The following is a 27,708-nucleotide window of genomic DNA, read 5'->3' on the forward strand; positions in this document are numbered from 1 at the left end:
CAGAGTATCGTAAGGGCCTTAGTGAATCAAGGCCGGAGGCCGGACCGGCTCCACCTGTGCTTGCCGGTAAAGGATCTTGTGAGCGTGTAAGTTGGCTTGCGTTTGGAAGCATGTAAATGTTCAAAAGCATCTTAAAGTCGTCCCTTTCCTAAGGAGATACTCTTCATTATCCGAATAATATTCACTTACTCCTTTTCTGGTATTCTATTCTTACGTGCCAGCTTCTGTCAGTCACCATGCATGCCCACAAGACCCTCCGACAACTCAGCCTTGGCTCGAGCTTTACTCGTTCTCAGCGAGGACGTACGTGTGACTCATCCCATCGTCGTTTTGTGACATCCGCTGTCACTTCATCAATTGACAGGTCTAACACAATTGGCTTTATCGGCCTCGGGGCCATGGGCGGTCATATGGTACAGCTCTTGACTGTTCAATCCATTTCTATGGAGGGAGTTCTAATCTGCCTGACTAGATTACCAACCTCATTTCAAGGTACCAGAGCCCTGCCAGCGGAAAGAAGGTCGGCTTCGCATTGTGTGATGTGAACCAGGCCGCGGTGGACAGCATCATTAAACGCCAAAACCCTGAGCATCCCGACGTGCCTCTCATTAGCTGCTCAAGTAAGCATGCACCGTAGGAAGACTTACCATACACCGCTAACACCTTTCAGCGCCTTACGATGTAGCACAGAAGGCTTCTAAAATTATCACAATGGTCCCCACCGGAAAGCATGTCCAGGAAGTATACGTCGGTCAAGGCAAAAGTGTTCTGAGTGCTCTCAAAGACATGAGTCAAGACCAACGCACCGATACTCTTTGCATCGATCAGTCAACCATCGAGCAAAGTGTCAGCAAAGCGGTTGCCCTGCAACTACGACAGGTTGGGGCAGATCTGGTGGACGCCCCAGTTTCAGGAGGTAACTAAGCCGAGCCACTCATTTCTGCTGCCGTGGTAGCTAATTCACCACAACTTAGGCGTCGTTAGTGCAGAAAAGGGAACATTGGCCATCATGGTAGGAGGGTCCAAGACCTCCTACCATCGCTCGGTCCCCGTCCTTGAAGCTATGTCTCGCAAGGTCACGTATTGTGGTGACCTCGGAGCTGGACTTGCCGCTAAGATCTCTAACAAGTGCGTGTCCCTCACCCGGCTGCTCTCGATATGATTACTAACTGACATAAGTCTCCTACTTGGTATCACGATGCTTGGCCTAAGGTGAGCTAGAAACAGTGAGAACGTAGATACCCAAAATCAGAGGCTAACAAAACCCAGTGAGGCGATGCTACTGGGAAAAAGACTCGGAGTTGATCCGCAAGTCCTTGCTGATATCATTAACAACTCTACTGGGCGATGCTGGTCTAGTGAGGTAAGCCTTCTAACCGAACTCGCGAGAGAGGATCGGCATCTCCCAGTTATAGTACATGCTAAAGTTCTTGCTTAGATCAATCACCCCGTTCCTGAGGTCAGGGCTGGAGACGCTAGCCCTCCAGCTCATCGAAGGTACGAGGGCGGCTTCGTAACCAAGCTGGCGCACAAGGATCTTGCCCTCGCGGTATCGGCCGCTGCAGAGGCCAATGTCCCTCTCGCGGTTGGAAGATGCGTTGAGGAGACGTATAGACCATTGGCCAAGTCTAAGGAGTTTGGAGACCGCGACTTTAGTGTCATATACGAGGCTCTTGATACCTTGGGCTCTACCAAGGTGTAATCCGCTTATCGTGGAATTTGTAGCAGGCATCCACTTCTATTCATCTTGGTTTGGTCCACTAAAACTAGAGAGTAAAGCATAATCGATCGGACCAAACAAATCCATCCACGAATTTGGCATAAGACCATCTGATGATTCCTGGCCACTCATCTGAGCATCTTGGCTCAGCTGATTTGACATTGTATTATAGTCGACCAGCGCCCACATCGCCTCTTCCTTCGCAGGCGTGAAGCTCAAACCTTGGGTGAGGCTATTCAAGTGGCTCCCCGCAAGCCCATCGTGGACTATTTGTCGAAGTGTCGAGGCCTGTTGACGATAATTAGTGTACAAACGAGACAAAACTGGAATCTAGTACGTCACCATTGTTCTGACATTACTCCAGTGATGACCGATGATATCCAGATAGCCCAAAGCCTCGTCGAGCAACATCTGAGCCTCTTGGGAAGTCGGCGAGTGCTCGTCATAGGTCCGGAGCGCGATAATGGAGCCTGCAACTGTGACAGCATAGCCGCTAGATGAGGAGTGGAATGAGCAGCCCAGTTTGCGCGACTCGCGGATAAGAGCCATCATCTGCTGGGCGTGAAGCCAGGCCAAGTCAAATGATCGCTTGATAAAGCTGATAGGAGCAAGATTCCGGCATGTGTTGATGCGGCGCCGTAGTAGGAAGGGATGGTTAAGTAGACAATAACAGAGGTGGAATAATGCCCGAGAGAAGATAATCGGGCCAGAGGACTGGCTGTCTACGACGCCTTCGGCTAAGATATAAGGTGAGAGTATCTCGTCGATTGGCCTCTGTATCTCCAGATATGCTTCGAAATGAAGAAGATCGGATTCAATACCGGCGAAGTCTGAGCCAGGATCCCAAGGCGGATGCGGGCCTCTGATGTTAAAGTCTTGAAGTACATATTGCGCGCATCGGCCAAGGATCTGCGCAATAGCAATGACCTGCGCCAAAGGACATTGGCGTTGAGATATCGAGAGAGTTCGGTTCGTCATCTCGTCCAACGATTGTGTCTTGGCCCATAAGCCCTCCCTCCAGATCGACTCATCACACGGCAGCTGTAGGTGGCACGACGCATCAACGATGGCTGGTGGTCTGCCTCGACCGCACGATACTAGGCGATCCAACGTATATACTGACCAGAACACCCGTCGTCGCTCGTCCTGCTGGGAATTCGAGAGATGCTCTGCGTTCTCTAGCATGAGCCCACAATCCTGCGCGATCCTGACGGCCAGGCCAACTTTGACCCACGCTGAGCCATGGCGTAATTGACCGGCTATACGCGTCATGAGGCATGAGATATGTGTAACTATAATACTAGAGAATGCGGAAACGTACCGGTAAAGTCAAACAAACCTAACAAGGCGACTGTCTGGACAGTAGACACCTCTGCCACCTTACCCACTGTAAAACAGCCCGACACAATGAGTTTCCAAGACCTATTAGCATATTCGACAGACATCTCCAACGCACGCCCCGAATAGTACGGGTGCGAGCAGAACCGAACCGCAGTCGCCATGACGGTTAGGACTAGGTGTTTCGGGATGGCCTGTTGAGCCAAGCCCTGCCGGAAGGTTTCTTCGTGAAAGAACGAATAGGGCTGATTCTGGCAGTAAGTAAAATACGAGTCAACGACTGCCATGAGCACATCTTCTGGTGTCCCAAAGTCCTCAATCGCAGGGTCATTTTGCGGCCAAGGCTGGAACGTAGTGCCAACTGTCCTAGGGCTGCTGACGCCCCTCAGCCGCCCAGAAGAACCGGGCAGCCCTGCGGCTATAGCGCCCAAGTTAGTATTACTGCTATCTACCAGCGTAACGAGGCATCTTTCAATCCTAAAAAGCGGTTCAGTATCATGATTCCTTGTTGTTGAGACACAAGCTCACCGCTGCAGGCTTGACCCCATGGACTCGATCTTAGCCTCTAGTGTCCCAATCCTACTGACGAGTTCGGAGGTCTAACATGTAGGCTTTAACACATCGACGAACGAATAAATATGAAGCCTAGTCAATATATACCTGTGTGTCGCTTGACTCGGAGGTCTGTGTTTGTTGACAAGTCTCGGGGTCGTCGATGGCGATGCTCGCCGAACGAGTGCTTTGCTGCCTAGGAGCCTGCCTCCGAGAAGCTTCGACGGGATATACACAGTCTTGCATCGTTACACACAATTCCGAAAAGCTTATATTTAGAAACGGAGCATCACTCAACAATGTTGAGTCGTCGGCACTGCCCGCAGACAGGTCGATCGCCAGTGCAACGGCATTTTTTCCGTCTTTGTTAATCAGCTATGCTATCTGTCGTGCGCCGGCCCAAAACGCGGGGTAACAGTTACGTACCGGCACTGAAGGCATACTTGGGCAATGCGCTGTACTGGAAAGTAAGTATCGACGTTACTCCCCATAGCACTGATAATAGGAAACGGAGCAGATATGGAGTGTGGATAGAGTCGGCAAGTTGCTTGGTCTGGCTGCTCACCTTGAGGATCCGCCTATTTTCGGCCTAGTTACGTGCAAGGAGACAGCACTTAATAACCAAGTGGAGTGCAGCCGGACCGTCTCCACTTGTCGGGGTTTGAGACCGTGTCTGGATGCTTGTGATCGCGGTTTTCGGAGTCAGATGCCGTAGTTGCAGCAATAGATCAGAATGCAAAAGGATGATTCATGTCCACAGCGAAAGCGAGACAACGGAGGAGCAAAGACCAGTGATCCTCGATGGGAATCAAATCAGCCAAACAGCCTTCAGCTCGTTCCCAGACCCCAAATACGGTACCGTGGTCTGGCAAACACTCCTCTCCAAGCCGAGCACCAGCTCCGACTCCATGTGCGTAGGAATCGCGACCTGTCCTTCCAACGGGACACTCGCTCTGCACCAACATTGTCAGGCAGAGGTCTAATACGTGCTCGAGGGGTCGGGGCAGGTTGAGATCGACGGGGTCAGGCACCATGTCGAGGCGGGCACCGTGCTTTGGATTCCTGGGAATGCGATGCATGGTGCTTTTTGTGGGCCTGACGAGACACTCAAGTGGCTTTATGTCTTTGCGGAAGCACGGTTCGAAGACATTATTTACAAGTTTAAAGATACATAGCGGGCATTATCTGAATTCAATTGAGGGAGATGGAATACAAGGGTTCTAATAAAAAGCTCTTGATCTTATACTTGCTACAATAGTCTGAATTATCTCTCGCCATGTGAACGTGATGGAGCTGGTCGAACTCTATCTTACTACTCTGCTATACGCTTCTAGAAACAACCCCGATCTACAGTCTCTTAACGTTGGCCATGTGAGTTACTGCTTCGCTGACAAGTCATCACCTCAAAAGACCTCTGGCTATCGATGGCCTCATATAGGCAATGCGATCCCAACACCTAATTCGTACGACAAGACACCAGCAGGTACAAAAGCAGCCCCTGGGAGTATCTCAGTTTCGGTAATCGCTTACTCAATGTCATCGGGCGACAAAGTCACTTGCGGACCGTACCCACTCTCTCCGCAAAGAAAAGGCCTGGGCCGAACAGTACCATACAGATAGCAGGTCCAATGAAATAATTGCGTATAGCTTCCGATTCGTAGCTATGTCGGAAGCAATATCTATAAGATAAGGTCACAGAAGTCGCTCTGCCAAAGGCGTAAATCCACGGTATCAGCAGCCGTTAATCAGTCGGTAAATTTGTAAATTTGTTCCTATCTTAACTTTCAATTCATTAGCCATCATCGACAATGACGCAGATCGTATCGGGCGCTGATATCTACGGACAAGGGTCCTGGGTTGACTCCAAGGCGCCGCCAGTGCCCGATGATGCACGCCGACTTCTCAAGAAGCTGGCCGAGGCGACGCCGGGATTTACCAAAGACCCCACCGTTCTGGACACGGTATCTTTCACTGGCTCCTCCGACACAATCGTACCCGGTCCATTGAAATCCGCTGTTGTCGCTAGTGCTCTGCACGCCATGAGCGGCATCGTGGCCAACGAGCTCCTCGAGCTCAGAGACGGCCATAGCTCCAGCAGGACTGTATCTATCGACACCGACCATGCTGCATTCTGGCTCGGAAGCGTGGGCATGACCAAGCGAAACGGTCAGACTGTCCAGGAACTTGGCAAGGAGGGTAAATTAGCTGCCATCTTCCCTAAAGATCTCCAAGGAGACATCTTCGGAAAGCCATTGAGATTGCGCGCTACGGCAAACTACGAGACCAAGGATGAAGGCGTTTGGTTTCAACTACACGGGTCCCTAGGTGCAGATCCAGTTCGGCATAGACCCATCGCAAGAGTGCCGCAGTAACGACGAGGCCTCTCGAGTCATTGCTGAGCACGTTCGCAAGTTCGGAGCACATGAACTGGAGATGATACACTTTGTTCAAGGCCTTTGTGGAAGTATTTGCTATACTCCTGCTGGATGGAAACAGACACGTATGGCCAAGGACTTGTCTAAGCATCCCCTTATCAACTACAAGCAGCAGACACATGCAGTTCCTACACCAGCCATTCCGTTGCCAGTATCTGCCGATAAACGGCCGCTGGCTGGTATTAAGGTCGTGGAGCTTGTCCGCATCATTGCAGGCCCCGTGATTGGAACGACACTGGCTGCTCTCGGAGCGGATGTGATCCGTGTGAACTGCGGTCGCCTCCCTGACTTTAACGTAAGCCATTTTTACCCTCTTCTGCGTCCACACATGAGGCTTTGCCATTTCTTTCCAGTCTCTCCTACTTATAGTTATCCACCATGCATTTAAGCTGACAACATTTGATAGGGACTTCAATTGACGCTGAATGCTGACGTTAGAACTGTGGATATTGACCTGGCTAAAGAGGATGAAGTAAATCACCTCCTCGAGTTAGTTTCAGATGCGGACGTCTTCATCCAAGGGTACAGGCCAGGAGTGATTGCCAAGAAAGGGCTCAGCCGTGATAATATCCTCGAGATAGCTGGAAAAAGAGGCAAGGGCATCGTGTATGTGGAAGAGAATTGCTACGGACCAGATGGCCCTATGGCTGAGCGACCTGGCTGGCAACAAATTGCGGATGCTGCTTCTGGGTGTTCCCACGTCATCGGGAGAAGCCTGGGCCACAAAGACGGAACATGTGTGCTTCCTGCTCTGCCCGTTCCGGATATGCTCACGGGTTTGATCGGATGCATTGGTACCATGATGGCCATCAGAGATCGTGCACGTCAAGGCGGATCCTACCACGTCTTTGCTTCCCTCATGGCTACTGCCTCTCTCCATCTAAGCCCTGAGGTCGGATTGTACTCACCTGAGGTGGTACAGGGCTGCCAAGAGAAGTTTGGTTGGGACGAAACGAGCCCTGACCTCTTTGTGCTTGAGCTGTTGGATGTGGTGCTGAAGGCATGGGCTAAAGCGATGCCAAAGTCCTTTGGGGAAGATTCACCTTATATGTCTACCCTCAGAGGTGAATGGGACGAATTTGAAGTGCTGAAGCCGGTTGTTCAGCTGAGCGACAAAAGCGCATCGCCATACTACTCATCTGCTCCAGAGCCTAACTGCTATCGCGACAGTACTGTAATGGCGTGGCAATAGGAAGGGCTTATAACAAATAAAGTTTCTTGTTATAGAATATGTAAGATAATGAACTAGTTACTATAAGTTATACGCTACTTAGGGTTTCTTATATTATCTTGATATTGCATTAGTCAGTTGAAACATTTAGTGGCTCTTCCGTAGATGGGGCCAAGCTGATGGGGGCGGCTGAGGTAGAAGCTATTTTTGTATAAACCAACACGAAATGGAGTCCTTATGTGGCGTCGAACTTTGTTAGTAGACATGAGAACATGCCCGAGTTATGGACTTGAAAACGCACCGGGACCAACCTCCAGAATCCTGCATTGAAATCCGGTAAGACACAACCTAAGTACCAAGGTATAATACCGCGCTAAACTCAAAAGACCTGAGTCCGGGCCCTTCTGGGGTCACATAGGGCGGGTCATGAAATCGAGGAGCCCAAATATCCGGGACCAGGCCCACCAAAGAGGAAGCGTCATGTATTCCTGAGCGCCAATATTTATGATCATGGCCAGGACTGCACGGACACAAAGGAACCACAGGAAGCCGGTCAGGGTCTTCCAGGAGTCGGCAAACAGGTCAGACTTTGTGCCGCGGAAATAGCTTACAGTTGGGTTGCCAGACCTCTTGAATACTCTTGACATCCCGTCTAATCCACGTCGCAATACAATCGACCTTACGCTTACTAATTACCCCTTGCTGAGCTTAATACCGGGGATCATTTAGCAGCTATCTCTGACCACTTAACATGCAGTTTGGATCAATCAACCCCGGTTCAGTGCGGTTGGGTTATCTGAATGGCACAAGGAAATGAGCTGGAAGGTGGAGGCAGCGGGCCGAATCTTACAAGAGGTGGTCTTCTAGCTTATTGACTGATAGAGGAGTATGCCTGTGCCGCGGCTGTGATCCGGGCCAACGGAAGACATTGCCCCTTCAGCTTCAACGGGTAGGTCTAGATCACAAAAAGAGACTTTTTATTATATTATATTTAACAGAAAAGAGAGAACTAGCCAAATAATACCAATGCTCTATTACCACTCAACACCTCTTTTAATATACCCCGTCTCGTGAACCAAAGTCATAGACTTGAAAATCTTTGTAAAATCGTTTAAACACTGGCTCCGTGCCTGCAGATGACCAGGCTTTGTGCTAATACCGCTAGGAGGGTTGAGGTTCATAAAGTCTTCCCAGCCTCTCACTAGCAGGGGCCCTTGTTCTGTAAGCAATCCTTGGACGTAATTCAGTGCAATATCTTCACAATTAAAGTGTTGATCGACATATTCCCGAACCTTTTCCATAGTGCTATCTTCAGACCAATAATAGTCCATAAAAGAAATGTGTGAAAAGCAAAGGTTGGTCAGAACCATGGAGTACTCTTCACGCTTCTCTCCCCGACAGAAATTATAGCTGTATTGACCCTTTGCATCCTTGTCGTAGCAACGAGCGAGGGCGCCAGTGAGACGGTATCGGCCGAATTTCTTCCACGTCTGGAACACAAACTCAAGGTCGCTGGGCTGATAGTACACATCGTCGTCTGTCAAGAGTATGGCTTGGGTCTTGAAGTCGGGATCCGGTCGGAACTTCTCGTTGAGACTGTCTTGTAGACCTCTCCGAAATCGCACAGGAACTCCATGCTTCGATGTGAAGCTCGTTGGCGGTAATTCATCAACGTCGCCCCAGACGACGACAATTTCATGGAGTGACGGGATCTTTTCTTCGAGTAAGACTGATAGCGTATGGTTCAGTTCTTTCGGACGTCGGTAGGTAAGCATAGCGATGGTGAATTTGTCGTCATCTAGATGGCTGTACCTGGTCTTCGCCGAATCCCAGATAGCCTGAGGACTCCCTGGTCTTGCGACAGCAGGCGTACCTCGTTGGTTCTAGGGTATGGTGGGTAGAATGATCTGGCTGGCGTCCGTGTAAGTCAGACCGACGATGAGAATTGACGCGAGTATTGTGAAGATGACGGCCTTATTGATGAGAATGCGGGAGATATGTGAGCTGAAAATGTGAAGATAGAGGCTGGACGTTTCGAGAAATCTGGGCCTGGGGCCTTTGAGCTGGGAAACGGAAGACATGGTTGCTGACGGGGTATTGAGGTAAAGAATAGCCCGTAGTTGCTGTGATCCACGATATGATGACTGTATTTGAATAAATCGCAAAGCACATCTTCTGTGACAGGCTCCCATCTCTCCTTATTGTTTAATATTTCATCGGTAAAGAAATGAGGAGTACACTACACACCAGTGTATTGCGTAAGCCTGTGCCCTTAATGCCATTTACGGGAAAGACTCTTAAGTGCGAGTTCACTAATACGAGCCCATTATCGGACCAGAAGTCTCTGTTATCTTAAATGAAGCAAATAGTGCAAAGAACCAGACAGGGGTAGCACAGTAATGGTGTAACATCGACTTCACGGAACTGTTGGGCTATAACTTATCTTAGTTGTAAACTAGTCTCATTTTTCATAGCATTACTGGGACGCGAGTCCCCTGATTTCACAAACTGTAGGCTGGCGCCTCGCTGCATGCCGAATCGAGATAAAGAGACAGAGGTACTAACTCGAAAGATACTTGGCCGAAAGAACCCTTTACAATCAAACGGGGCGTGGCGCTTGACTTTAGCTCAAACATCTCTGCTGGTGTTACAGATTCATTGCGCGTCAAGCATGGAAACCCAGCTCCATTTGAACTTGTCCTCACTCTCTTCTTATCGTAGTCTCCCTTTGACAGCAGGTGCCGGGCTAGCTCACTTGGACCAATGGGGTATCTTACATTTCCCATTTGTAGGTGCCTTTTGGTACTAGGAATAGACTAAGAGTCAATAATCGAGATACTTAGCGCCAGGAACCTTTAAATGGAATCACAGTTAGATGTTTCGCGATGTCACAAAGAGCGACAACTCGGTCCGAGTTGCCGGTTTACCGAGTTGTCAGTTGGTTCTAGACTTTGACTTGATGTTTCAATCTTAAACTACAGAAAATGGTGTCATTCCGATTCGTGATCACTAACTTGACCTAATGGCCGCGTTATCCCATTCTCCGAATCACAACGTCACGCCGTGTCAGTCCCGGGAGCGCCCACTTTACGCTAAAGGATATAGCAAAAGTAAATCTTTCTTATCCCCGGGATCGCCCACATTACGTCGAAGAAGATATTAATTTGTAAATTATTTATTTATATATATATTCAAAATTGACATTTTCTGAAATCATACTCTATCAACTCTACATCCTACGGTTGCTTTACTTGTCTACGATGATAACAAACTTGCCCATTTGTTGTCCAGCTTTATATCATTTAACATCCCATCAACATCCACCATGTTACCCAGACCTTGCACTGCTCTAGTGGTCACTGGTCAGATTCCTTTTCTGTCGGCGAAGGCGACTATGCCTTGAAACTCTTGCCTAGAACCCATAGCAGTTTCTTTCAATTCCGCATTTAGCAGAACAGCTGGCATCGTAGTTCAAATCATCTTCAGTAAGACGGTCATACCACATTGAAAAATAATACCAGCAGTTTCAAGAAGCTTTACAGCTTCGGTAACGATATCACCCCCAGCTCCGTCAGTAACAGCAGAGATCAAAGGTCTCGATGACGGAAGACTTAAATAGCTTTCTCTATATCCATCCAAGAACTTAGGATGAACCGTATCCATAAAAAGTCTTCACTCCGGCTAGAAATCCCGATATAAAGCACTAGCTGGCCCATTTCACTTCGGATCGGTTGTGGTTCCGATATCATCTCAATGCGGGGTAGTATTAACATATCACTTGGTGGACGATAAGGGGACCGTCTCTAGCTATTTAAAGAGTTCCCAGACTCTCTACTTATTTAAACCTAATTCAACGAGGTTAATGAAACAGAGTAAGAAAGGATAAACGCACCAACATAACTCAGCTCTAACAACCAAGTCTGATTCTGACTAGACAATTCCATCACTATACCCTATGGCACGAATCACGATTGTTGGAGCTGGGTAGGCAGTCTGGAACTCTTGATGTTTGACAACGTGAAAGGCTGGTACGTTGGATATCAGAATTGTCGGACTAGCCATCGCGGCGCAACTCTCTCGACTCCACGATATTACTGTCATCGCCAAAAACCTTCCCGGTGATAAACTGACACTCGAATGGGCTAGTCCTTGGGCAGGTGCTAACTTTGTAGCTGGCTACTGCATTTCACCACGCGACAGGAAGATGCAACGTGATACTTTTGTTGAGCTCTGGAGGTTGGCCAACCGATATCCAGAGTCCAGCGTCAAAACGATTCCGATGGAGGAGTTTTTCGATAAAGAGCGTACAGAGGATGACCTTTGGTTCAAGGATTTTGTGCCAGACGTATGCATTCCATAGAAGGTGGACAGTTATCGGTGCTGATGAGGACACTAGTTTCGCTTACTTACAGAAGAGGAGTTGCCAGAAGGAGTAAAAGGGGGATGTACCTGTGTGTCTGTTTTTAAGGGGGTTGTTGCTTAGGCTAACTAATTGCAGATACAACAATCGTGCTCAACCCAAACATCTTTCTCGTATGGATGCGCAATACTCTTGAGACTTCAGGCGTCAGGTTCAAGAGAATAGATCTCCATGCATTATCGGATGCGCGCCACCTCGGCTACGATGTTCTTATCAACGCAAGTGGCCTGGGACCTAGGTATCTGGTTGATGTTCGGGATCCGGACATGCTGTTCCTCAAGGGACAGATAATTCTAGTGAAGAGTGATTATAACAAGTGTATGATGCGTGATGATGGAAAGGACTACACATATGTCATTCCTCGACTTGACGGAACGGTGATTATAGGAGGTATTAGGGACCCAGATACAAGGTATGTCAAGATCCGCATTCCTACCTTCAACACCACTAATCGTCACTCCACAAACAGTAATACGGAAGTAGACCTAGACATTGATAAGGACGTGAGTTAGATTCTTACTTAAAATGGCGTTAACTTGACGTCTTTCAGATCACAAGGAGAGTCAACAAGAGCCTTCCCGCCCACTTTTCTGCAGACCCGGCAGACTACGACATTGTTGGGCATAATGTTGGTATCCGCCCCTACAGATCAACTGGAATGCGCATCGAAAATGAGATCAAAGACGGCCAAAACATCGTTCACGCATATGGTAAGCTGTAATTATAATGGACAGATATAGTATCGTTAGCTGACCAGACTTAGGAATTACAGGAGGGGGATATATCTTCGGATTCGGTGTGGCACGGGAGGTTGCTAAGCTTGTTGATGAATTTTTATATCCTCCTAGTAAACTATAGGTAGCAACTACCCCTATGGTCTTCTCCCTCTTATAGATTGGGGTGCCTTGTGTATGGAAGCGTCTAGCTTTATCGAGCTTTTCCTAACTATTAGATACAACGTAGACGCTGGCGCCCATAGCCACGCCAAACAGTACGGCTGAGAGAGCAAGGACGCCTCCGATACCTGCAATGAGAATCTTCTATCCTGCCTGGACAGCAGCTTTGGTAACGAGTGCCCGCCATGGTGTAAGTCCTACCAGTGGTAGAGCTGCGCCCTCTGTGGCAGACAGGTGTTTTGGTGTAGGAGAAACCTCGTCCTTGCGAACACCGTCATAGCCTCGTGCTGTGCCTGCGTAGTAGAGTCTAGTCTATCCAATAATGGACCATTTCTAAGCTGGATCTGATATCTCGCCTCACATGGGAGTCAGGAGGACGTTTTCCCCCGGTATGAAGGTATCAGAATCACCTTGCCTAGTTTCAGTAACGGCTCCATAACCGTCCGACAACATGGAATGGTCGAGTGATATGGCAGCATACTGATATTGTCTAACGAAGAGATCGCGATGGTTCAGCGCAGCTGCTTTGAGCTGGACGAGGACCTCACGTACTCCAGGGACAGGCTTGTCAGTCCTCCTGGAAACCGCTGGTAAAACGAGACTGGTGATTGAATGACGTCGAAATACGGATAGAACTTACGGGTAGCAAGTTTCCCCAGGCTTTCCTGAAGCCTGACCGAGATGCAACACGCGCTCGCTGTAGCGCTGCTCTAGATTCTTTGGAGATTTTTATAACATGGTCACATTAACACTTGTTCTTTGGAGCAGTTTATCAATGTGGTCTGAGAGTCTAAGATCGGTCCTCAGGCATTCTTAGAAGTCGACACGTGGTCGTCGCCGGACCGTGCCGAGCATCATCCGACGGTCGTAATACGTACGGTCCGGCAACCATGCTTAACTAGAAATCCGGGGTCTCAGAATTTAGTAAGTCCTCAAGCCATGAAGTGGAACTGACTCCAAAATCATCCAAGGTAAAGTCGCGAGGAGACAGGCGAGAGGAAGTTTGCCCAAAACAGTGCCAAGGATCTATCCTAATGAGTGGCTACTGGATAGAATTATAGCGCCAACGGGCCCACGCTGAGGCCATGCGGACCCCACTGACACGGATGGCCAAGTGCCCACGGTGATATACGATACCGATAGCGAAAGCGAGACCGATATCAAGGACCTGTGATTGATGGAAGAGGAGCTCCGCTTTTCGGAGCTGTCTTGGAGTTGAGGCCACCACGTCCTTACTAGTCTAAGTGTCCAAGGCGGTTTTTCATGAATGACACACAGATCGGATTTAAGGCAGACTTTGATTAAGTATGGAGTATTGTCTCTATCTGTTTTAATCCCTGAGATGTTTTAAAGATATTTACCAGATTGATAGTTAAAGAGGGAACTATGGATTGACTTAGTATTTAATAGGAAATAAGATTAACAGGGTAAAGTATAATAAATAGCTATAATTATATCTATTAGAAACTAATTTATATTCTCATTTTTAATTAAGCTTACTTTTTAAAAACTAAAAACTTTTGACTTAGGGGCCAATTCTAACTTCACCTTAGCCACTCTTGTATTATCTATTTATAGCTGCTCCATTTCATACAGCCGTACACAGGACGTCTTTTGGCCCATTCCGTGGCTGAGGCTATTGCTTGTATGTCATTCTCCCTACTAATTGTCTTGGCACATTTCTATTCTTAGACAAGCCTAGAATTTTATTTTTTAAAACTAATTTCTGGGAGGCCTATTGTGATTATTATATAAAATTGCAACCTTGTGATAAGTGCGCTTATGCTAGATTGCAAGCGTTGTATACCATCTTATAATGTCCTCAGAAGACATCGTGTTCGACCCACGTGGCGATGTCAAACCTTGCGTTGGGGAAACAGACCCTGTCACCTTAACAGCCTGTTCAAGAGCTTTGGCTAGAGCATCGCCAGTCTTTGAGCGTATGCTCTTTGGGTCGTTCATGGAGTCGAAACCATCAAATGGCGGAGACTGGATTGTGGAACTCCCAGAGGACAAACCAAAAGCATTATCCATCTTTCTACACATATCACATGGCCAGTTCGATCAAGTGCCCCGAGCGTTATCGATAGATGACCTGTACGACCTTACGGTGCTGTCAAACTACTATGATGGCACACATATGCTGGAACCCTGGGTCGGAAGATGGATGTCATTGGTTGAGGATGATACAGAGGCGTCAAAGGTCTCCATGACCAAGAGCTTATGGATAGCATGGGAGTTTGGTCGGAAGGACTCATTTTGCCGAATAGCAAGAAGAATGCTGATGGAATCCGACGGTTCCGAAGATCCGCATCTCGGAATGCAGCCAGATATTATAGGTAAATAACCCAGCCAACATCACTAAGCCCATTACTCATTCAGTCTCAGAGCGAATATCTGCCAATAGCCTCATGACCATACAAGCACTTCTGGACATTATTAGAAAACTCGTCAATGATTTACTTGTCGTTGACGAGAAGCCCCGCTGGTGTCGGCATGCAGAGTGGATGGGACCGCACCGCTGCGAATCCATGATCCTAGGTTCAATAACGTTTTGTCTCGCGCGAGGGGGCTTGTGGCCTCTGCCCCAGGCAGAAGATGTAATGGACAGCATCGTTGGCCTGCGTCGTAAGATGACACAGTTGGTGATCCATGACATTGGAAAGACCGATGGGCTTGATCATGCACATTGCAATCCAATGCAGTTCTTGTTGGGCGAAGTGGAAAGGGTCTTTATTAATATCCGGAATCCTGTAACCAAAGATGACCTGGACGCAATGGATAAGCAGTGGAAAAGACTTACAAAGTCGTGACAAGAAGATGAAATGATAGTCAAAATCCGATTTATACTTATTATAAAGCTTTACTCTCCGAAGCAAGGCAGCTTTGTAATGGACGAGGTGAAATGGTGGGTGCCATGATCCACTGAAAGAGGCGTTGGTGTCAGAAGCCAATGAGTCAGAAATTCCTGCCCAATGTGCTGTGCTGTCAGCCTGTCGGAGAAGCCAGAGGAGTAACTCTGACATGCTATCATTTTTACATCGATCTCCTCAAGATAATTCCTCCAATAACCTACAGTGTTTGAAACACCAGCTGTCGGTGGGAGATAAACCGAGCCCCCAAATACATTACATTAACAAGATTAACCTAAACCCAAGGCTCAACGGCCCGTCAACGTAATCGCTGATCCCTACTGGCCCTGGTTAGACTAGCTCCGTTATCTGATTTCCACTTCCTCGGCCCCACAACTCTCGTCCGTGATAACTTTCCCAATCCAGCTCAAGGGGAAATAAAACCCGGACCCTCAGTCGGTGGAACACTAGCGGACTTTAGTGTAAGCTACGCCCGTCTAGCCCGGCAAGGGGATGCAATAAAACTTCGGACCTCTATCCTATGTGACAAAAGTCCTTAGGTATACTTAGTGTAATTTAGTATAGATATAGAGGATCTTAGACTAAGTAATTTTGGCACCTTAGTTTAACGTCAGAAGTCTTCTTACACCCTGAGGCCCGGCGAGGCTCGTGTAGGTTTCCCCCCGAGGAGGGTTTATGGTATTCCTCCCCCCGACTCCCGGAGGCTTAAACTCATTTAGAGGTCTGCTCCGCACACGACCTCTGCCAAGAACGGGCCCTGACGAATGATCATCACATTGACACCGGATGATCGGCTGATATAGTAAAAAGTTAAAAGACAGGCCGTAATAACTATACAAAGCATCAAGTTAAGCTGTACTTTTCTTTCTCCTTGTTTTTCCTAGAAAATGGATTTACTGGATCAATCTTGATTCTTATCAGATTCTGATCAAGTTCTCCGTAAATAATGGACGGAAAATTCCGAGGGTGGGGTAACCTATTTATGTACCTTGCGTCGGTAAAGGAGCCGGGCGTAACATGAAGACTCTGATTTCAAGGAACCAAGCCAACGTTACATAGACTGCTATACATATACGCTTCCTGCTTAGAAGATAACAGTATAAAGATACATGCGTAAGACATAAAGAAATAGCTGTGACAGTAAATTAGAAACAATAATGGTGATGGACTCGCAATGTTGATGGCTGTGCATTGAGGCGAGGTCAACCTAAACCCAAAGCTAGCAACCTGTATGTAGGCCATCACGATCTTCGGCTCCCACAGACCTTTGATTGGGGTTTAATTTGTCATACGCGTTTAGGTCCGCGTATATCGCAAAGCTGCGGCCGCCCCACCTTATTGCGTTTCCAACTAAGAGGGAGATCGAGGCTCATTCCTCGTTCAATTCTCTGTCTAGCAACAAACAAACGTTCTTCAAGCCTCGTTTAGCAAAACGACTAATCTTTACTCTTTTGCCCCCCACGACCCTTGCCAAGCATGGTCCTTGACAAATCACCTTCAGAGACGTCAGATCATCTGCCGAATCGAAAGAAACGACTGCATAAGAAGTCAAAGACTGGCTGTAACGATTGCAGGAAGCGTCGGGTCAAGGCATGTTTTTCCTGCACTCCTTTTGCTGTGATTACCTCATACGGTGGGATCAGCCTTCTGATTATGCGTCGTAGTGTGACGAGAAGATACCAGCTTGTACCGCTTGCGTCCGACGTGGCGATGTATGCGTCTATCCATCCCCAATAATCAGTCATTCCTCACCGGCTGCGGCTCAGCAATCAGATGAGGCAGCACTCGCTGCTTCGCTGAGGGTACCAAGGATCGTCGAGGGCCATGAACAATCAGCATCGTCAACCACAACCTTTACACCTGACGATCTTGCCTTGCTACACTACTGGACAATCTCAACAAGCTTAGACATCGTCAAGTCCCCCGCCGGAGATCATTATTGGCAAAAGACGTTCCCAAATACTGGGTTCCAGTATACCTTTGTCATGCACGGAATTCTAAGCCTGGCAGCGCTGCATCTTGCCTACAGACACCCTGCTGACAAACCGCGGCTTGTCTGTATCGCCGCCTACCATCATAACATAGCACTACGGGGATTTCAGAATGGCATAATCCAAGTGAACGATGGAAATAGTGACGCTTTATACGCCTTTTCTTGTTTAAATATGGTCTATGTGCTGGCCTTCTTTGGACCTCTCTGCGATAGCGCTTCTATCGACAGCAAGTCCCGCATTCTCGGAGACGGGTGGATCCCAGCGATACGCAGCGTCGACGCAGTACTACACCCTGTATATGATAGGGTATGTCGAGGGCCACTGGATGACTTGACAAAGATCGGAAACTGGGATCAACTTGATCCAGATCAGCAAGCATTTACTCAGGACGACCACTTCCGAAGTATAAAACAAGTTTGGGAGAACAATAACGACGCATGCATATACGACGAGTCACTATATCTACTCCGCAAATGCAACGCGTATATGAAGCAGTTTGACACAATGAGCATTGAGGCTAGAGCTGAGTGGGGATACAATCAGGACTGGTCGGCACCATGTATATGGTTACACGCGACTTCTAAGGAGTATCTTGACTTGCTACAACAGCGAAAGCCACCGGCATTGCTTATTTTTGCATATTTTGGTGCTTTGGCCCATGCTTTAGACGGATCCTGGTTTATGGAAGGTTGGGGGCGAAGTATTATACTTGTTGTTAGTGAACTACTAGGAGGATATTATGACCGATGGATAAAGTGGCCGAAAGATTTTATAAGTATAAAGTAATACATATAAAATAAGATGTATATCTTACTTATATAGGCAGTATGATGTTGGTGGAGGGAAAGAGCTCGGAAGACACTTAGCGCTATACTCTGGACAAACCCTCGCTGCTCTACTTAAGAGCAATGCCACTATAGCCTTATAACCCCTTTCTGCAGCTAAGTGAATTGCCGTTTTTTTCAGGATGTCTGCTAGTGGCTCAGTACTCATTATGGCTCCGTAAAGGATACTTGAATCAAGCATGTCTCGGTCCCACCATCCTCTGTCCCGTTGACTGAAATAGTCTTGCCATGCATGCCGCTTTCATCTGAACCTGGCGAGATGTGGTTTTACTGGTACAAAGGTCATTGATGCCCGCTCCATGATCCAATAGGAGACTGAAAATGGCCTTGTGCCCGTTGCCAGCTGCTAGATGAAGTGCTGTCTTTGATTCCTCCATCAGGTACCCAAAGCTCATACATCCAAAATCACGTACCCTACACCGGCGAGCGTTGACGTCGGCTCCGTTTCGTAGAAGGGCCTCAACCAATACCAGTTGCCCATTCTCAGCCGCCCAGTAAAGATCTTTATATTTCTTGTCAGTGGCCTGGGATATAGCATCTCGATCCTCTCCTTGCCGGTCGGGGATCGTATTGCTATTTACGAGTAGCGCCAGGAATTTTTCATACCCCTTGCTCGCGGCAGACCAAAGCAACCATGAAACATTCCTTACCCGTGTCCTCGTCAGTAGCAACTCAACCACTCTCTCATGGCCACGATTCACTGAATAATCAAGAGGCGTCGACGAGGAATCCAAACTTTCGCGGCTTGCGTCAACGGTGTCTATTGCAAGCAGAAGTCTGACCACCGCCTCGCGTTTTCTGCTGCGAATGACAACGGCGTCCGATCTCTTTCATCCGCATAGTCTGCGAGCACCCCTTCCTTCTGAAGGAGGACTTTGACAACCGCAGCGTGACCACTCTTTGCAGCCCAAGAAAGTGGGGTTTCTCCGTGATACCCATCAGTAGAGTTAGGGTCGACGTCGTCCCTGGCGATAAGTAGCTTAACAACCTCTTCGTGCCCGTATCTGGCCGCGAATGATAATGGAGTCCATCCATATATACCCTTAGAATCTGCCCGGTGACCTTTCTTCAACAAAGCCAAGGCCGTGTTAGATAGCCCAAAATATGCTGCAGTATGTACCTCAACTGCTATAGATTCAATGTAATCCCAAGCGTGGTACTCAAGAGCCATGATTTCCTGGACTGAGGCAAATGGTTTAGCGGAAGTTTCCAGAAAATCTATAATCACTTGCTCTACATCCATAGACGCCGTGAGAGCATGATGCCCCCAATTGTGCGAGGCATAGCCATAAAACGGATTGCGCGTTAGACGTTCCTTATATTCGTCCTCACTTCTACAAACGCCGCCCTTAAAGACGTCGAATGAGAGGTACCTGATATAGGTTATTGTGATTCCCCACTTTGCAGTCGGGAACCATGCGTTACGGGTCCGGTCAAGGTATTCCTGTGTTATGTAGTGAACTAATCGGATAGTACTGCTCTCTGTATTAACCGTAACCAATCCAGAACATACCGAGATGATATTATCGATCTGAGGGAGGTTTTCTTTGTTAAGCGTAACAGCGTTTTCTTCGACTGCCCATGCATGCTGAAGTTCCGATGTCTTGAGAACCCTTCTTGCGCAAATTATCTATGAGAGAACGTGCGTGGCAAGCTCCTTGGAATCTTGATCCTGGCCAGTGATCCTCTCCATAGCCTTCTTGTAAGCAATATTATATGCCTTCGGCCCAGATGAAAGATTGCTTAATGCATCTTTTATCTTCTTTAGCGTCTTCTTTGTTGAGACAGATTGAAAGTGGAGTTGGGCAAGGAGGAACCTGCACAGCTGTTATTTTAAAATTCTATCCATGTATAAGGTTTAGAACGAGACTTACATTCCACCCACTGCCTTGGTGATCTCGGTCTTGACCATCTCCCGATTTGTTTGCAATAGTTGCCCTGACTGGGAGAGTTTGCTGTCTAAAAAGCTTAACACATCCTCATCGTGGGCCCGAATCTCTATAGTTGTGCTTACTTCAAGCATATTGATAATTTCTGGGATAAACCTTGAGGTAGTGAAAAACTTTGTAGCGTATTGGGCTTGGAGCTTGAAGATCTGTGCTAGAAATTTATTTCGGCAACTATTAATTGCCTGGAGCTCATTAAGTGCGTCGACGATGATATAGACCTGGGTAAATAGACCATAAACACACTGGATAGTCGTTGAAGCCTTATCGACAGAAGGTCGCGTCCTGTTAATACTGTGCTTGTTGTAGAGGGACTTAATAGTTGCTGGCATGGAAGATTGCCCTTAAATTAACTGCTTTAGCAAGCTTTTGAGCAGATGGACAAGCCTCTGTTTGCCATGCTGCCGGTAATTACCATAGATATATGCGATCCTAACGGTGTTATCATCTTCAAAGCGGGTAGTGAGCTCATTGATCACGATCGATGTGATGATTGTTTTGCCTGCTCTAGGAACACCTGGACAAAATAGGGTCTTCCCATTGTTGACCCAGTCTTGGAACTCTTTGGAGCTTAGAAGCCACTTACAAGTGCCTTCTTGTCGTTGGCTAAAATTGTCGCTCTGCTGGGGTCCATAGTTGACAGGCGTAAGCCACTCGAGAATCTCAACGTCCTCTTTGCGGTCCATCTTACGTTTCACTTCTTTAATGTTTGTATCAGATTGCAAAACAGTTTTATGAACTAAACATAGGTTAGGAGGTGAATACTATCCAGTACATCCTAATCTACTCACTTCGGTTCAGAACTTTCTCTACCGTAGGCTCCCTCTCAACGTCGATTGCCTGTACATGGCCCAGTAATTCCTTTGTAAAGGCGGCTGCTACAGCGGCTGTATGAGCTTGCTATGCTTTGTTCTTATGCGAATTAGCATAATTGCAAATGCCCCGGATGGTAATATATGGGAAGTTATGTGCTAGCCCTGCCGCTTCTATCTTAATACACAGGACATGGCGCCTAGATCCGTATTAAGCTTATTACGGAAGATGGAGTCCTTGATTACTTTGTTCCTAGATGCGATAAGCCTGTAATGCACTTGCATCTCTCTAGGCTTCCTTTTTACCGTTTGGCCTGTGTTGCAGAAGCGATAGTCGTTTTCTGCATTACTTTCCTTAGCTTCCTGATCATCAATCAGGACGACTCTTTTATCTGCAGTGCCCTCGCTGACATGGCTATAGTTCGCCTTGAACAGTTGATCTTTTATTGAATCAGATCTGGGGTACTTGGGTGCCAATCTTGGCCACTTTTTCTTTAGTTCCTCCAGGTAGTCAGGTATCTGAGAGCCAGTTAGGTCATGCTCTGACTCTACTATCGTCAAGGCTGCCAGTAACGCATTCGGCGGACTATTTAACGCCCCAGTCCTCTCGAAGGTACCTCCTTGATGTGCCTTTCCTAAGTTATACTGCACTACACCTGGAAATGCCCTAACAGGAGTGCTAACTACGACGTTGCCTAGACGAACCTTAGGCGGAATGCTACTGCTGATGCTAACCATTAAGCAAAACTTGATACTTGGAAAAGTAGATATTATGTTTGTGGTAACAGTCGCGGCTAGAACATTGCTGATTTTACCCTTAGGTAGATAAGCGATAATAATACTATGTTTGCTAATAGATTCGAGTGTATACGTATTATTATCGTTCGAAGGTTTGGGGAGACTTGCGTGCCTTTGGTCTAACATAGCGATCGCCGCGGTCTGTTCGGTGGGCAGGGCGCAGACCCATCTGACGTGGTAGTCATCATGAGTCCGAGGTTCGGGAACCGTTTCCGACGTCATTGTGAAAAGGCCAGAGAGAGCTCTCTGTTTCAGTGAAGATTGGCTATGGTTGAGACAGACAGTCAGTTCTCTATCTTTTGGGGGTTAGGATAGCAATTATTCACCTTGGTTAAGATTGGTTCTGTCAAGGAGGGCTTGCAGTGTATAAACACAGAGGAGATGGAAGGGGAGGACAACTCCTCACCATGCGGCCTTGGGGCTGAATCAGGCAATCATCAGGCATCACTCGTCCAGCAGCCCAATTACATTAGTTTCTGACAATTGGAGAAAATAGGAGGTTATTGGTGGTGTAAGCGCTGTGGCGTTGAGAATCAGGCTGCGGAAATGATTGTGTAACGAGACCTGCATGCACATCACATGGTAGAAACGAGCAAATTGAAGACATTTATACCATTAGCTATGAATGACCCGGGGCTTAACCAAATGACTTATCCTTTACCACATACTGCACTTTCTAGACAATGGGGTATTGAATTCTGTTCATTCTTCAATTTGGCTTAGAGACAAGGAATATGAAGGAATGGTCGGAATATTATTACCGCCTAGCCCAGGACATCGCACTAGCAGTGAGGCTGCTTGCCAACTGGTCACTGATACTACTCATGGCTATTGGGCAGGTAAACAAACAGCTTAATTCCACAACATTCTTCCATCCACAAGCCATTTTACCCCGGATAGACATAATTACATCACGATACACATAAGGCCACCCATAACTATAACATATGGTCAGAATCAGGCACATTCTAAACTATGCGTTGACTTACCGCTAGCAACTGCACCTGCAGCAATCCCATTCATGACACCACCAACGATCTCTTTCGTGTACCCTTGAACCTTCTGGCGGTCTCTGCGAATCTTCTCGGCATCCTTTTGGGCCTTTGATAGAGCCTTCTGGTGACTTTTTGTCTGGCGTGCAACGATTTGTTGTTGTCGCGGACTATTTGCCAGGCGAGCTATCTCCTTCTGAAGGGCAGCGCAAGACTCTTGCACGTCCCGTAAAATCATCTCCTTATTTTGCACTTCAGTTTCGTATTGGCTTTGAAGGTTGGAAACTCGCTGCTTCAGTGCTTTTGTCTCGGCTTCGTGTAGATCTATCATCGTCTTGACCAAAGCCTGACGGCCGCGCTTCGTTTTCTCGATCTCTCTATCCACTTCAGCCTTCAGCTCTTGCAGTTGAAGAGAATACTCCTGTTCTGAGCTCGAAGATGTTTTCTCCATCTCGGCATCCAGTATTCTTAGCTGATTCTCATGTTTTCGGCAAGTTTGATTTAGGTGTTCGGAGGCTGCTATTCCTGCTGTGGTTTCCCCAAGACTCTTTCCTTCGTCCACAACCTCTCGCTGTAATTGAAGTACAGCATGTTTGCCGTGATCCAGTTGCCTTAGTAGAGTATCGATAATACGCTGTTCTGCGTTTGCGGGGCTATGATTTTCGTTGTAATCTCGAAACATTCTTGCTCCTTGACTGACAAGGTCACTGAAAAAGTCAGGGTTTGTCATCAGCTCAAGTTCTCGGTCTTCAAGAATCCTCCTGTTCTTAGAATCTGGAGACTCGGGCCACAGAGTTGTAACGATGGCGAGATTGCTATAGGAAGCGAATCCACAAATCTCTTTCAGGATTCTCAAGCTTCTCAAATTTGATCCAGCCATACGGTTATTCGTGATAGGATATAACGTTATGATACCGTGAATCCGCACCCCATTTGCATGTGACGCACTGAGATAGGTTGCCAATACCTCCAGCGTTTCGATATCAGAGCGGCTGGTGTCGTTAAACCCGGGGGTATCTATAAGGAAGATACGTTGACCACGTCTGGTATACTGGAAAGCACCAACAGAGTTAGTACCTATTAATTAGCAAAATATCATATTAGATGGAGCCTGAGTTTGCGACGTTACAAGCGATGAATAGCGACCAAGTTTATCACTTACATGAATACAGCCCATGGCCTATAGTCACGTCATGACCTGTGCAGTTTGAGACGAATGTACTTTTGCCAGCTCCTGTCAGACCCATAACAAGGAAGAACTTGTCTCCCGGTTCCGGCTGGTTGAGACCAAGAAATGTCTTGAAGGATTCGGCTTGATCGACCAGTGCCTCAGCACCAAGGTTGTATTTACCCATGTCGGACATTTCTATAGTCAATCTCTAGATGATTAGGAGCTGAGAGTTGAAGTCCTCGATAGAGACAAAGGGATGTGCAAGATCGTAGCCACAATGAAGGCTCAATCGAGCCCCGTCATGGTACAGCCCTGGTTAAGAATGCCTAGAGAGTGCCTTGGTGATGAGTCAATCGTTGAGGGGGTGTTGTCCATGGCTGTGCAGCATGTGATTCAACCAAGGAAGTGTGCATATGCACGTCAGTCACAAGCCTAGAGTGGCTAGCTAGCACTGGGCGATTTTCTGCCATGAAGCGGAAATCAATTGCAAGACATGCCTAAAAGTATGACAGTAGCAAATTAGGCTCTACGTCTCGATAAATTGCAATAATTCAATTGTTTTCCTGGTACTTGTATTGTTAAACATACGTCTTTACAAATCTTGTGAAGCCTTTTTGCGGTCGGTGCTAACCAAGGAAAGTCGGCTGCATAAGTCGGCTGCAGGGAAGCCCAATGCTGACAAGGCGCAGGCATTTGTGGCCCCCTTCTTGGCAGTCGATAACCCAATAGCGGTACGGCTATGCATATAAGCAAAGATGTCCCGCGGCAGACTCTGTCAAAAAGGCCTCGAGAGATATTGCGATACTTAAATATCCTGTTCGGTCTCCAAGCCTGCGGCCCAAATCAGTCTTGAGCAAATTACACAGTCCGGCAGCAATTCCTTCGGCACTTTACAGAGACATTTAAGAGACATTTAAACGCCTGGCATGACAGGCACGGACAATATGCCCAGTCCAGTGGCAGCGGGGTTGTTGAATCCTGTATCTAAGAGCTTCCGTAGCGGTCATGCCCCACGGTGAGAAGGTCATCGGGTGAATGTCTTCAAGATTGTGCTGCTAACTTTCCAAGCCCGAATGACGCATTTATCGCCTTGATGGGCATAACTGGCTCAGGAAAGAGCTCGTTTATAACAAAATGTACCGACAAGTCTGCTACAATCGGTCACGAGATGATATCATGTTGGTCAACTGGCAACCTTTTCCTATCCTAGAGAAATCTCACTCATGCATGTCAGGCACATCTATCGTCGACGTCTATCCTTACGAGGTAACATCCGACTTTACTGTATATCTCATTGACACGCCTGGCTTCGATGACACCGGGAGAAGTGACACCGAAGTCCTTAGCGAGATTGCTGCTTGGCTCACAGATTCTTACAAGCATGAAATCCGTCTTCATGGTATAATCTATCTCCACCGAATCAGTGATGTTCGCATGCAAGGCTCAGCTAAAAAGAACTTGGTCACATTCAAAGAGCTGTGTGGCGAAGATGCGCTGAAAAAGGTGGTTTTGGCAAGCACTATGTGGGATATAGTGCCTGCAGAGAAAGCTACCAAGCGAGAGCAAGAACTCAAAGACACCCCGGAATTCTGGGGCTGGATGCTTTCAAAAGGCAGTTCAATACACCGATACAACAACACGGCGGAATCTGCTAGAGAGATAGTCCTCTCGTTAGCCGGCCACAACGCACCGATAGCTACTGATCTGCAGAAACAGATGGTTGATGAAGGAAAAAGTCTCGACGAGACTTCGGCCGGCCAAGGGCTTAAAAGTGAACTTCTCAAAGAGCGACAGAAATTGACACTAGAACGCCAAGAGCTCCTTACTCAAATAAAAGCAGCAAAAGAAAAACAAGATATTGACACAGAGGAGGCTCTACAAGAAGAGAGTGATAGGTACTCCGTTTTGATAAAGAGGGCTGAAGAAAGTGCCAGAGCTTTAAGGATGACTATGGAAAACCTAATCGCTAAACGAGATTTGCGTGTTGCAGAGATGACTAAAGAGATAAGAGAGGTCCAGAATGAGTACGAAATGAACTTCAGGCTGATGAGAAAGGACGAGATAAGGTTGAAGAATCAGAGGCTCGATTTAGAAAACCAGCAAAAGCTCCAACGAGAAAGAAATTCGAGCGTCAAGCCATCAACCAATACTCAAGAAGCTAATACGGAGCGACCTGGCCAGCGTCCATCGAAGGAGGAAGGAGGCATACCTGCCAGCAAGATAGAGGTATCTGTGTCTATAAGCAAGTCATTCTACATTTTGCAAAGCCCTCTTTGCTGGAGATGGTAAGCCTTATCAAAGTCATACCGGACGAGGAACTATCTAACAGCACGATTCAAAGCAACGAGGTGGAGCTCCTGGAGTTGCAAAACGGGAAGCGAATGGAGCTGGGTTGCTTAAGTGCTGTAGGCGATCAAAGGACAGTGTGGATTGCTCGTTACGAAAATAATGACTGGAGTAAGAAATCGACAAGTCCGGCAATATTAGAAAATAGCTAACAGCAGAAGGATGGTCTATGAGCTTTGAACGATACTATCCGACGCTGGCCAAGGATATAAAGTCGTATGGCCTCAATGCCGTCAAACTATGTGCACTCGGCCCTGGCGAACGTTACTACACCGGCTGGAACGAGTTCCGTGCCTACAGCTGTTCGCCCAAATTCACTAGAACAATGAAGAGTATCAAAAAGGACAACTATTCGATCACAGCTGTGTCCTTTGGATGCGGTAGCTCCTTTCTTGTTTCGTACGGTGCTGAAAATGGCCACCTCGGCTGGACACATGACCTTCAGGGTCACTACCCAAGTCTAAATCGGTTTCTGAAAAGTCAGAAGAAGCTGGGAAATAAGATCAGTATACATGTAAGCCCTGAGTGATACTGCAGCAATATTCTTAGCACTAATATCGTTTCAGGCGGCAACCCTTGACCCCTTTAGTAAGACTGATTACCTTGTTGTCTTTACTGATAATGAGGGGAGGGACAGTAGCAGACTCAAGTACAAAATGCACTGTTCTGATAAAAACACCCGCCAGGCGGTCGAGGATTGGTGGGAGATAACTAAAGGGCGTCGGCCACCTCGTGAGAATGGGGTTGTTATTAGCTGCCTGCTGTAATCTAGAGTACACCGCCTCACAAGACCGGAGGTTGAGATGAGGTTAAGTTCATAACACCCCACACAGCAGTTCATACTTTAATAAATTTAAGTTCCAAAAGTCAATCGACTTATATTTTATCACTATAGCCTCTTTAGCTACAAGTCTCTGTGACAAGGTTGAGAGGTCAAAAGAGGCTTTATTAGCCTCACATACAGCGAAACGCCAATCAACACATCTGGACATTATACTTGTTACACTCAGCCACAAGTTTCAACTGCCAACAGGCCATGTAGCTCCTAACTTGAACCTTATCATGTTGCCGTAATTTAACTTCATGGCTGTCTTTGATGACGAGTTGAGATCAAAAGTTAAATAAATTCCTCACCGAAACTCTGGTCTCTGCAGCGACATAAATTAGAGACTACTGTACTTCACCCCTCCGTTGTCGTTCCAAGAGTCCTTTTCTACATATAACATTGCGATGAAAAAAACAAATTAACGCGTTATCATTGCTTTCCAAAACGACAATCCATTTATCTAACTTCCGATAACACCACCAGCAACTATGGAACCAATCCCAGGATCGCCTCTTGATTCACAAGCAGGCATACCTGAAACCCCCGTTCGGTGCCATATAATGTTCTTCCTGC

The 27,708-nt window shown here is 47.3% G+C and overlaps 11 protein-coding genes across 11 annotated transcripts; 6 read left to right on the top strand and 5 right to left on the bottom strand.

Annotated features, from left to right (window-relative positions):
• Positions 1–236: 236 nt before the first annotated feature.
• On the top strand, positions 237–1,702 carry FSUBG_6193 (3-hydroxyisobutyrate dehydrogenase; the record flags this gene model as incomplete). The annotated part of the gene is made up of 7 exons (XM_036684366.1): positions 237–413; positions 473–620; positions 671–916; positions 975–1,128; positions 1,180–1,212; positions 1,270–1,363; positions 1,439–1,702. 7 exons carry the CDS (start codon positions 237–239, stop codon positions 1,700–1,702), a joined length of 1,116 nt encoding a protein of 371 aa, XP_036538258.1.
• Positions 1,703–2,050: 348 nt separating this feature from the next.
• Positions 2,051–4,689, bottom strand: FSUBG_6194 (zn 2cys6 transcription factor; the record flags this gene model as incomplete). Its single annotated transcript, XM_036684367.1, has 4 exons — positions 2,051–2,979; positions 3,042–3,476; positions 4,037–4,188; positions 4,400–4,689. The coding sequence occupies 4 exons, from the start codon at positions 4,687–4,689 to the stop codon at positions 2,051–2,053; spliced, it is 1,806 nt and encodes a 601-aa protein (XP_036538259.1).
• Positions 4,690–5,418: 729 nt separating this feature from the next.
• FSUBG_6195 (acyl transferase carnitine dehydratase) lies at positions 5,419–7,237 on the top strand (the record flags this gene model as incomplete). Its single annotated transcript, XM_036684368.1, has 3 exons — positions 5,419–5,927; positions 5,980–6,340; positions 6,452–7,237. The coding sequence occupies 3 exons, from the start codon at positions 5,419–5,421 to the stop codon at positions 7,235–7,237; spliced, it is 1,656 nt and encodes a 551-aa protein (XP_036538260.1).
• A 1,013-nt stretch (positions 7,238–8,250) lies between these two features.
• Positions 8,251–9,297, bottom strand: FSUBG_6196 (exostosin-like 3; the record flags this gene model as incomplete). The annotated part of the gene is made up of 2 exons (XM_036684369.1): positions 8,251–9,099; positions 9,154–9,297. 2 exons carry the CDS (start codon positions 9,295–9,297, stop codon positions 8,251–8,253), a joined length of 993 nt encoding a protein of 330 aa, XP_036538261.1.
• Positions 9,298–11,171: 1,874 nt separating this feature from the next.
• Positions 11,172–12,357, top strand: FSUBG_6197 (d-amino-acid oxidase; the record flags this gene model as incomplete). Its single annotated transcript, XM_036684370.1, has 5 exons — positions 11,172–11,200; positions 11,261–11,561; positions 11,613–11,667; positions 11,715–12,139; positions 12,187–12,357. 5 exons carry the CDS (start codon positions 11,172–11,174, stop codon positions 12,355–12,357), a joined length of 981 nt encoding a protein of 326 aa, XP_036538262.1.
• A 319-nt stretch (positions 12,358–12,676) lies between these two features.
• FSUBG_6198 (zinc-type alcohol dehydrogenase) lies at positions 12,677–13,424 on the bottom strand (the record flags this gene model as incomplete). Its single annotated transcript, XM_036684371.1, has 3 exons — positions 12,677–12,839; positions 12,894–13,109; positions 13,411–13,424. 3 exons carry the CDS (start codon positions 13,422–13,424, stop codon positions 12,677–12,679), a joined length of 393 nt encoding a protein of 130 aa, XP_036538263.1.
• Positions 13,425–14,348: 924 nt separating this feature from the next.
• FSUBG_6199 (uncharacterized protein) lies at positions 14,349–15,067 on the top strand (the record flags this gene model as incomplete). The annotated part of the gene is made up of 2 exons (XM_036684372.1): positions 14,349–14,871; positions 14,976–15,067. 2 exons carry the CDS (start codon positions 14,349–14,351, stop codon positions 15,065–15,067), a joined length of 615 nt encoding a protein of 204 aa, XP_036538264.1.
• A 1,814-nt stretch (positions 15,068–16,881) lies between these two features.
• Positions 16,882–18,327, top strand: FSUBG_6200 (UPC2-like regulatory protein; the record flags this gene model as incomplete). Its single annotated transcript, XM_036684375.1, has 3 exons — positions 16,882–16,989; positions 17,070–18,113; positions 18,226–18,327. The coding sequence occupies 3 exons, from the start codon at positions 16,882–16,884 to the stop codon at positions 18,325–18,327; spliced, it is 1,254 nt and encodes a 417-aa protein (XP_036538265.1).
• A 64-nt stretch (positions 18,328–18,391) lies between these two features.
• FSUBG_6201 (ankyrin protein) lies at positions 18,392–22,022 on the bottom strand (the record flags this gene model as incomplete). Its single annotated transcript, XM_036684376.1, has 11 exons — positions 18,392–18,495; positions 18,561–18,817; positions 19,027–19,688; positions 19,758–19,832; positions 19,887–20,061; positions 20,119–20,344; positions 20,606–20,707; positions 20,777–20,929; positions 20,982–21,090; positions 21,309–21,521; positions 21,708–22,022. 11 exons carry the CDS (start codon positions 22,020–22,022, stop codon positions 18,392–18,394), a joined length of 2,391 nt encoding a protein of 796 aa, XP_036538266.1.
• Positions 22,023–22,706: 684 nt separating this feature from the next.
• Positions 22,707–24,147, bottom strand: FSUBG_6202 (GTP binding domain protein; the record flags this gene model as incomplete). The annotated part of the gene is made up of 3 exons (XM_036684377.1): positions 22,707–22,738; positions 22,790–23,869; positions 23,955–24,147. 3 exons carry the CDS (start codon positions 24,145–24,147, stop codon positions 22,707–22,709), a joined length of 1,305 nt encoding a protein of 434 aa, XP_036538267.1.
• A 950-nt stretch (positions 24,148–25,097) lies between these two features.
• Positions 25,098–27,076, top strand: FSUBG_6203 (uncharacterized protein; the record flags this gene model as incomplete). Its single annotated transcript, XM_036684378.1, has 4 exons — positions 25,098–26,248; positions 26,293–26,420; positions 26,465–26,823; positions 26,876–27,076. The coding sequence occupies 4 exons, from the start codon at positions 25,098–25,100 to the stop codon at positions 27,074–27,076; spliced, it is 1,839 nt and encodes a 612-aa protein (XP_036538268.1).
• Between the last annotated feature and the right edge of the window lie 632 nt (positions 27,077–27,708).

Source organism: Fusarium subglutinans (genome assembly GCF_013396075.1).
Source record: "Fusarium subglutinans strain NRRL 66333 chromosome Unknown NRRL66333_c0000063, whole genome shotgun sequence".
NCBI lineage: Eukaryota > Fungi > Ascomycota > Sordariomycetes > Hypocreales > Nectriaceae > Fusarium > Fusarium subglutinans.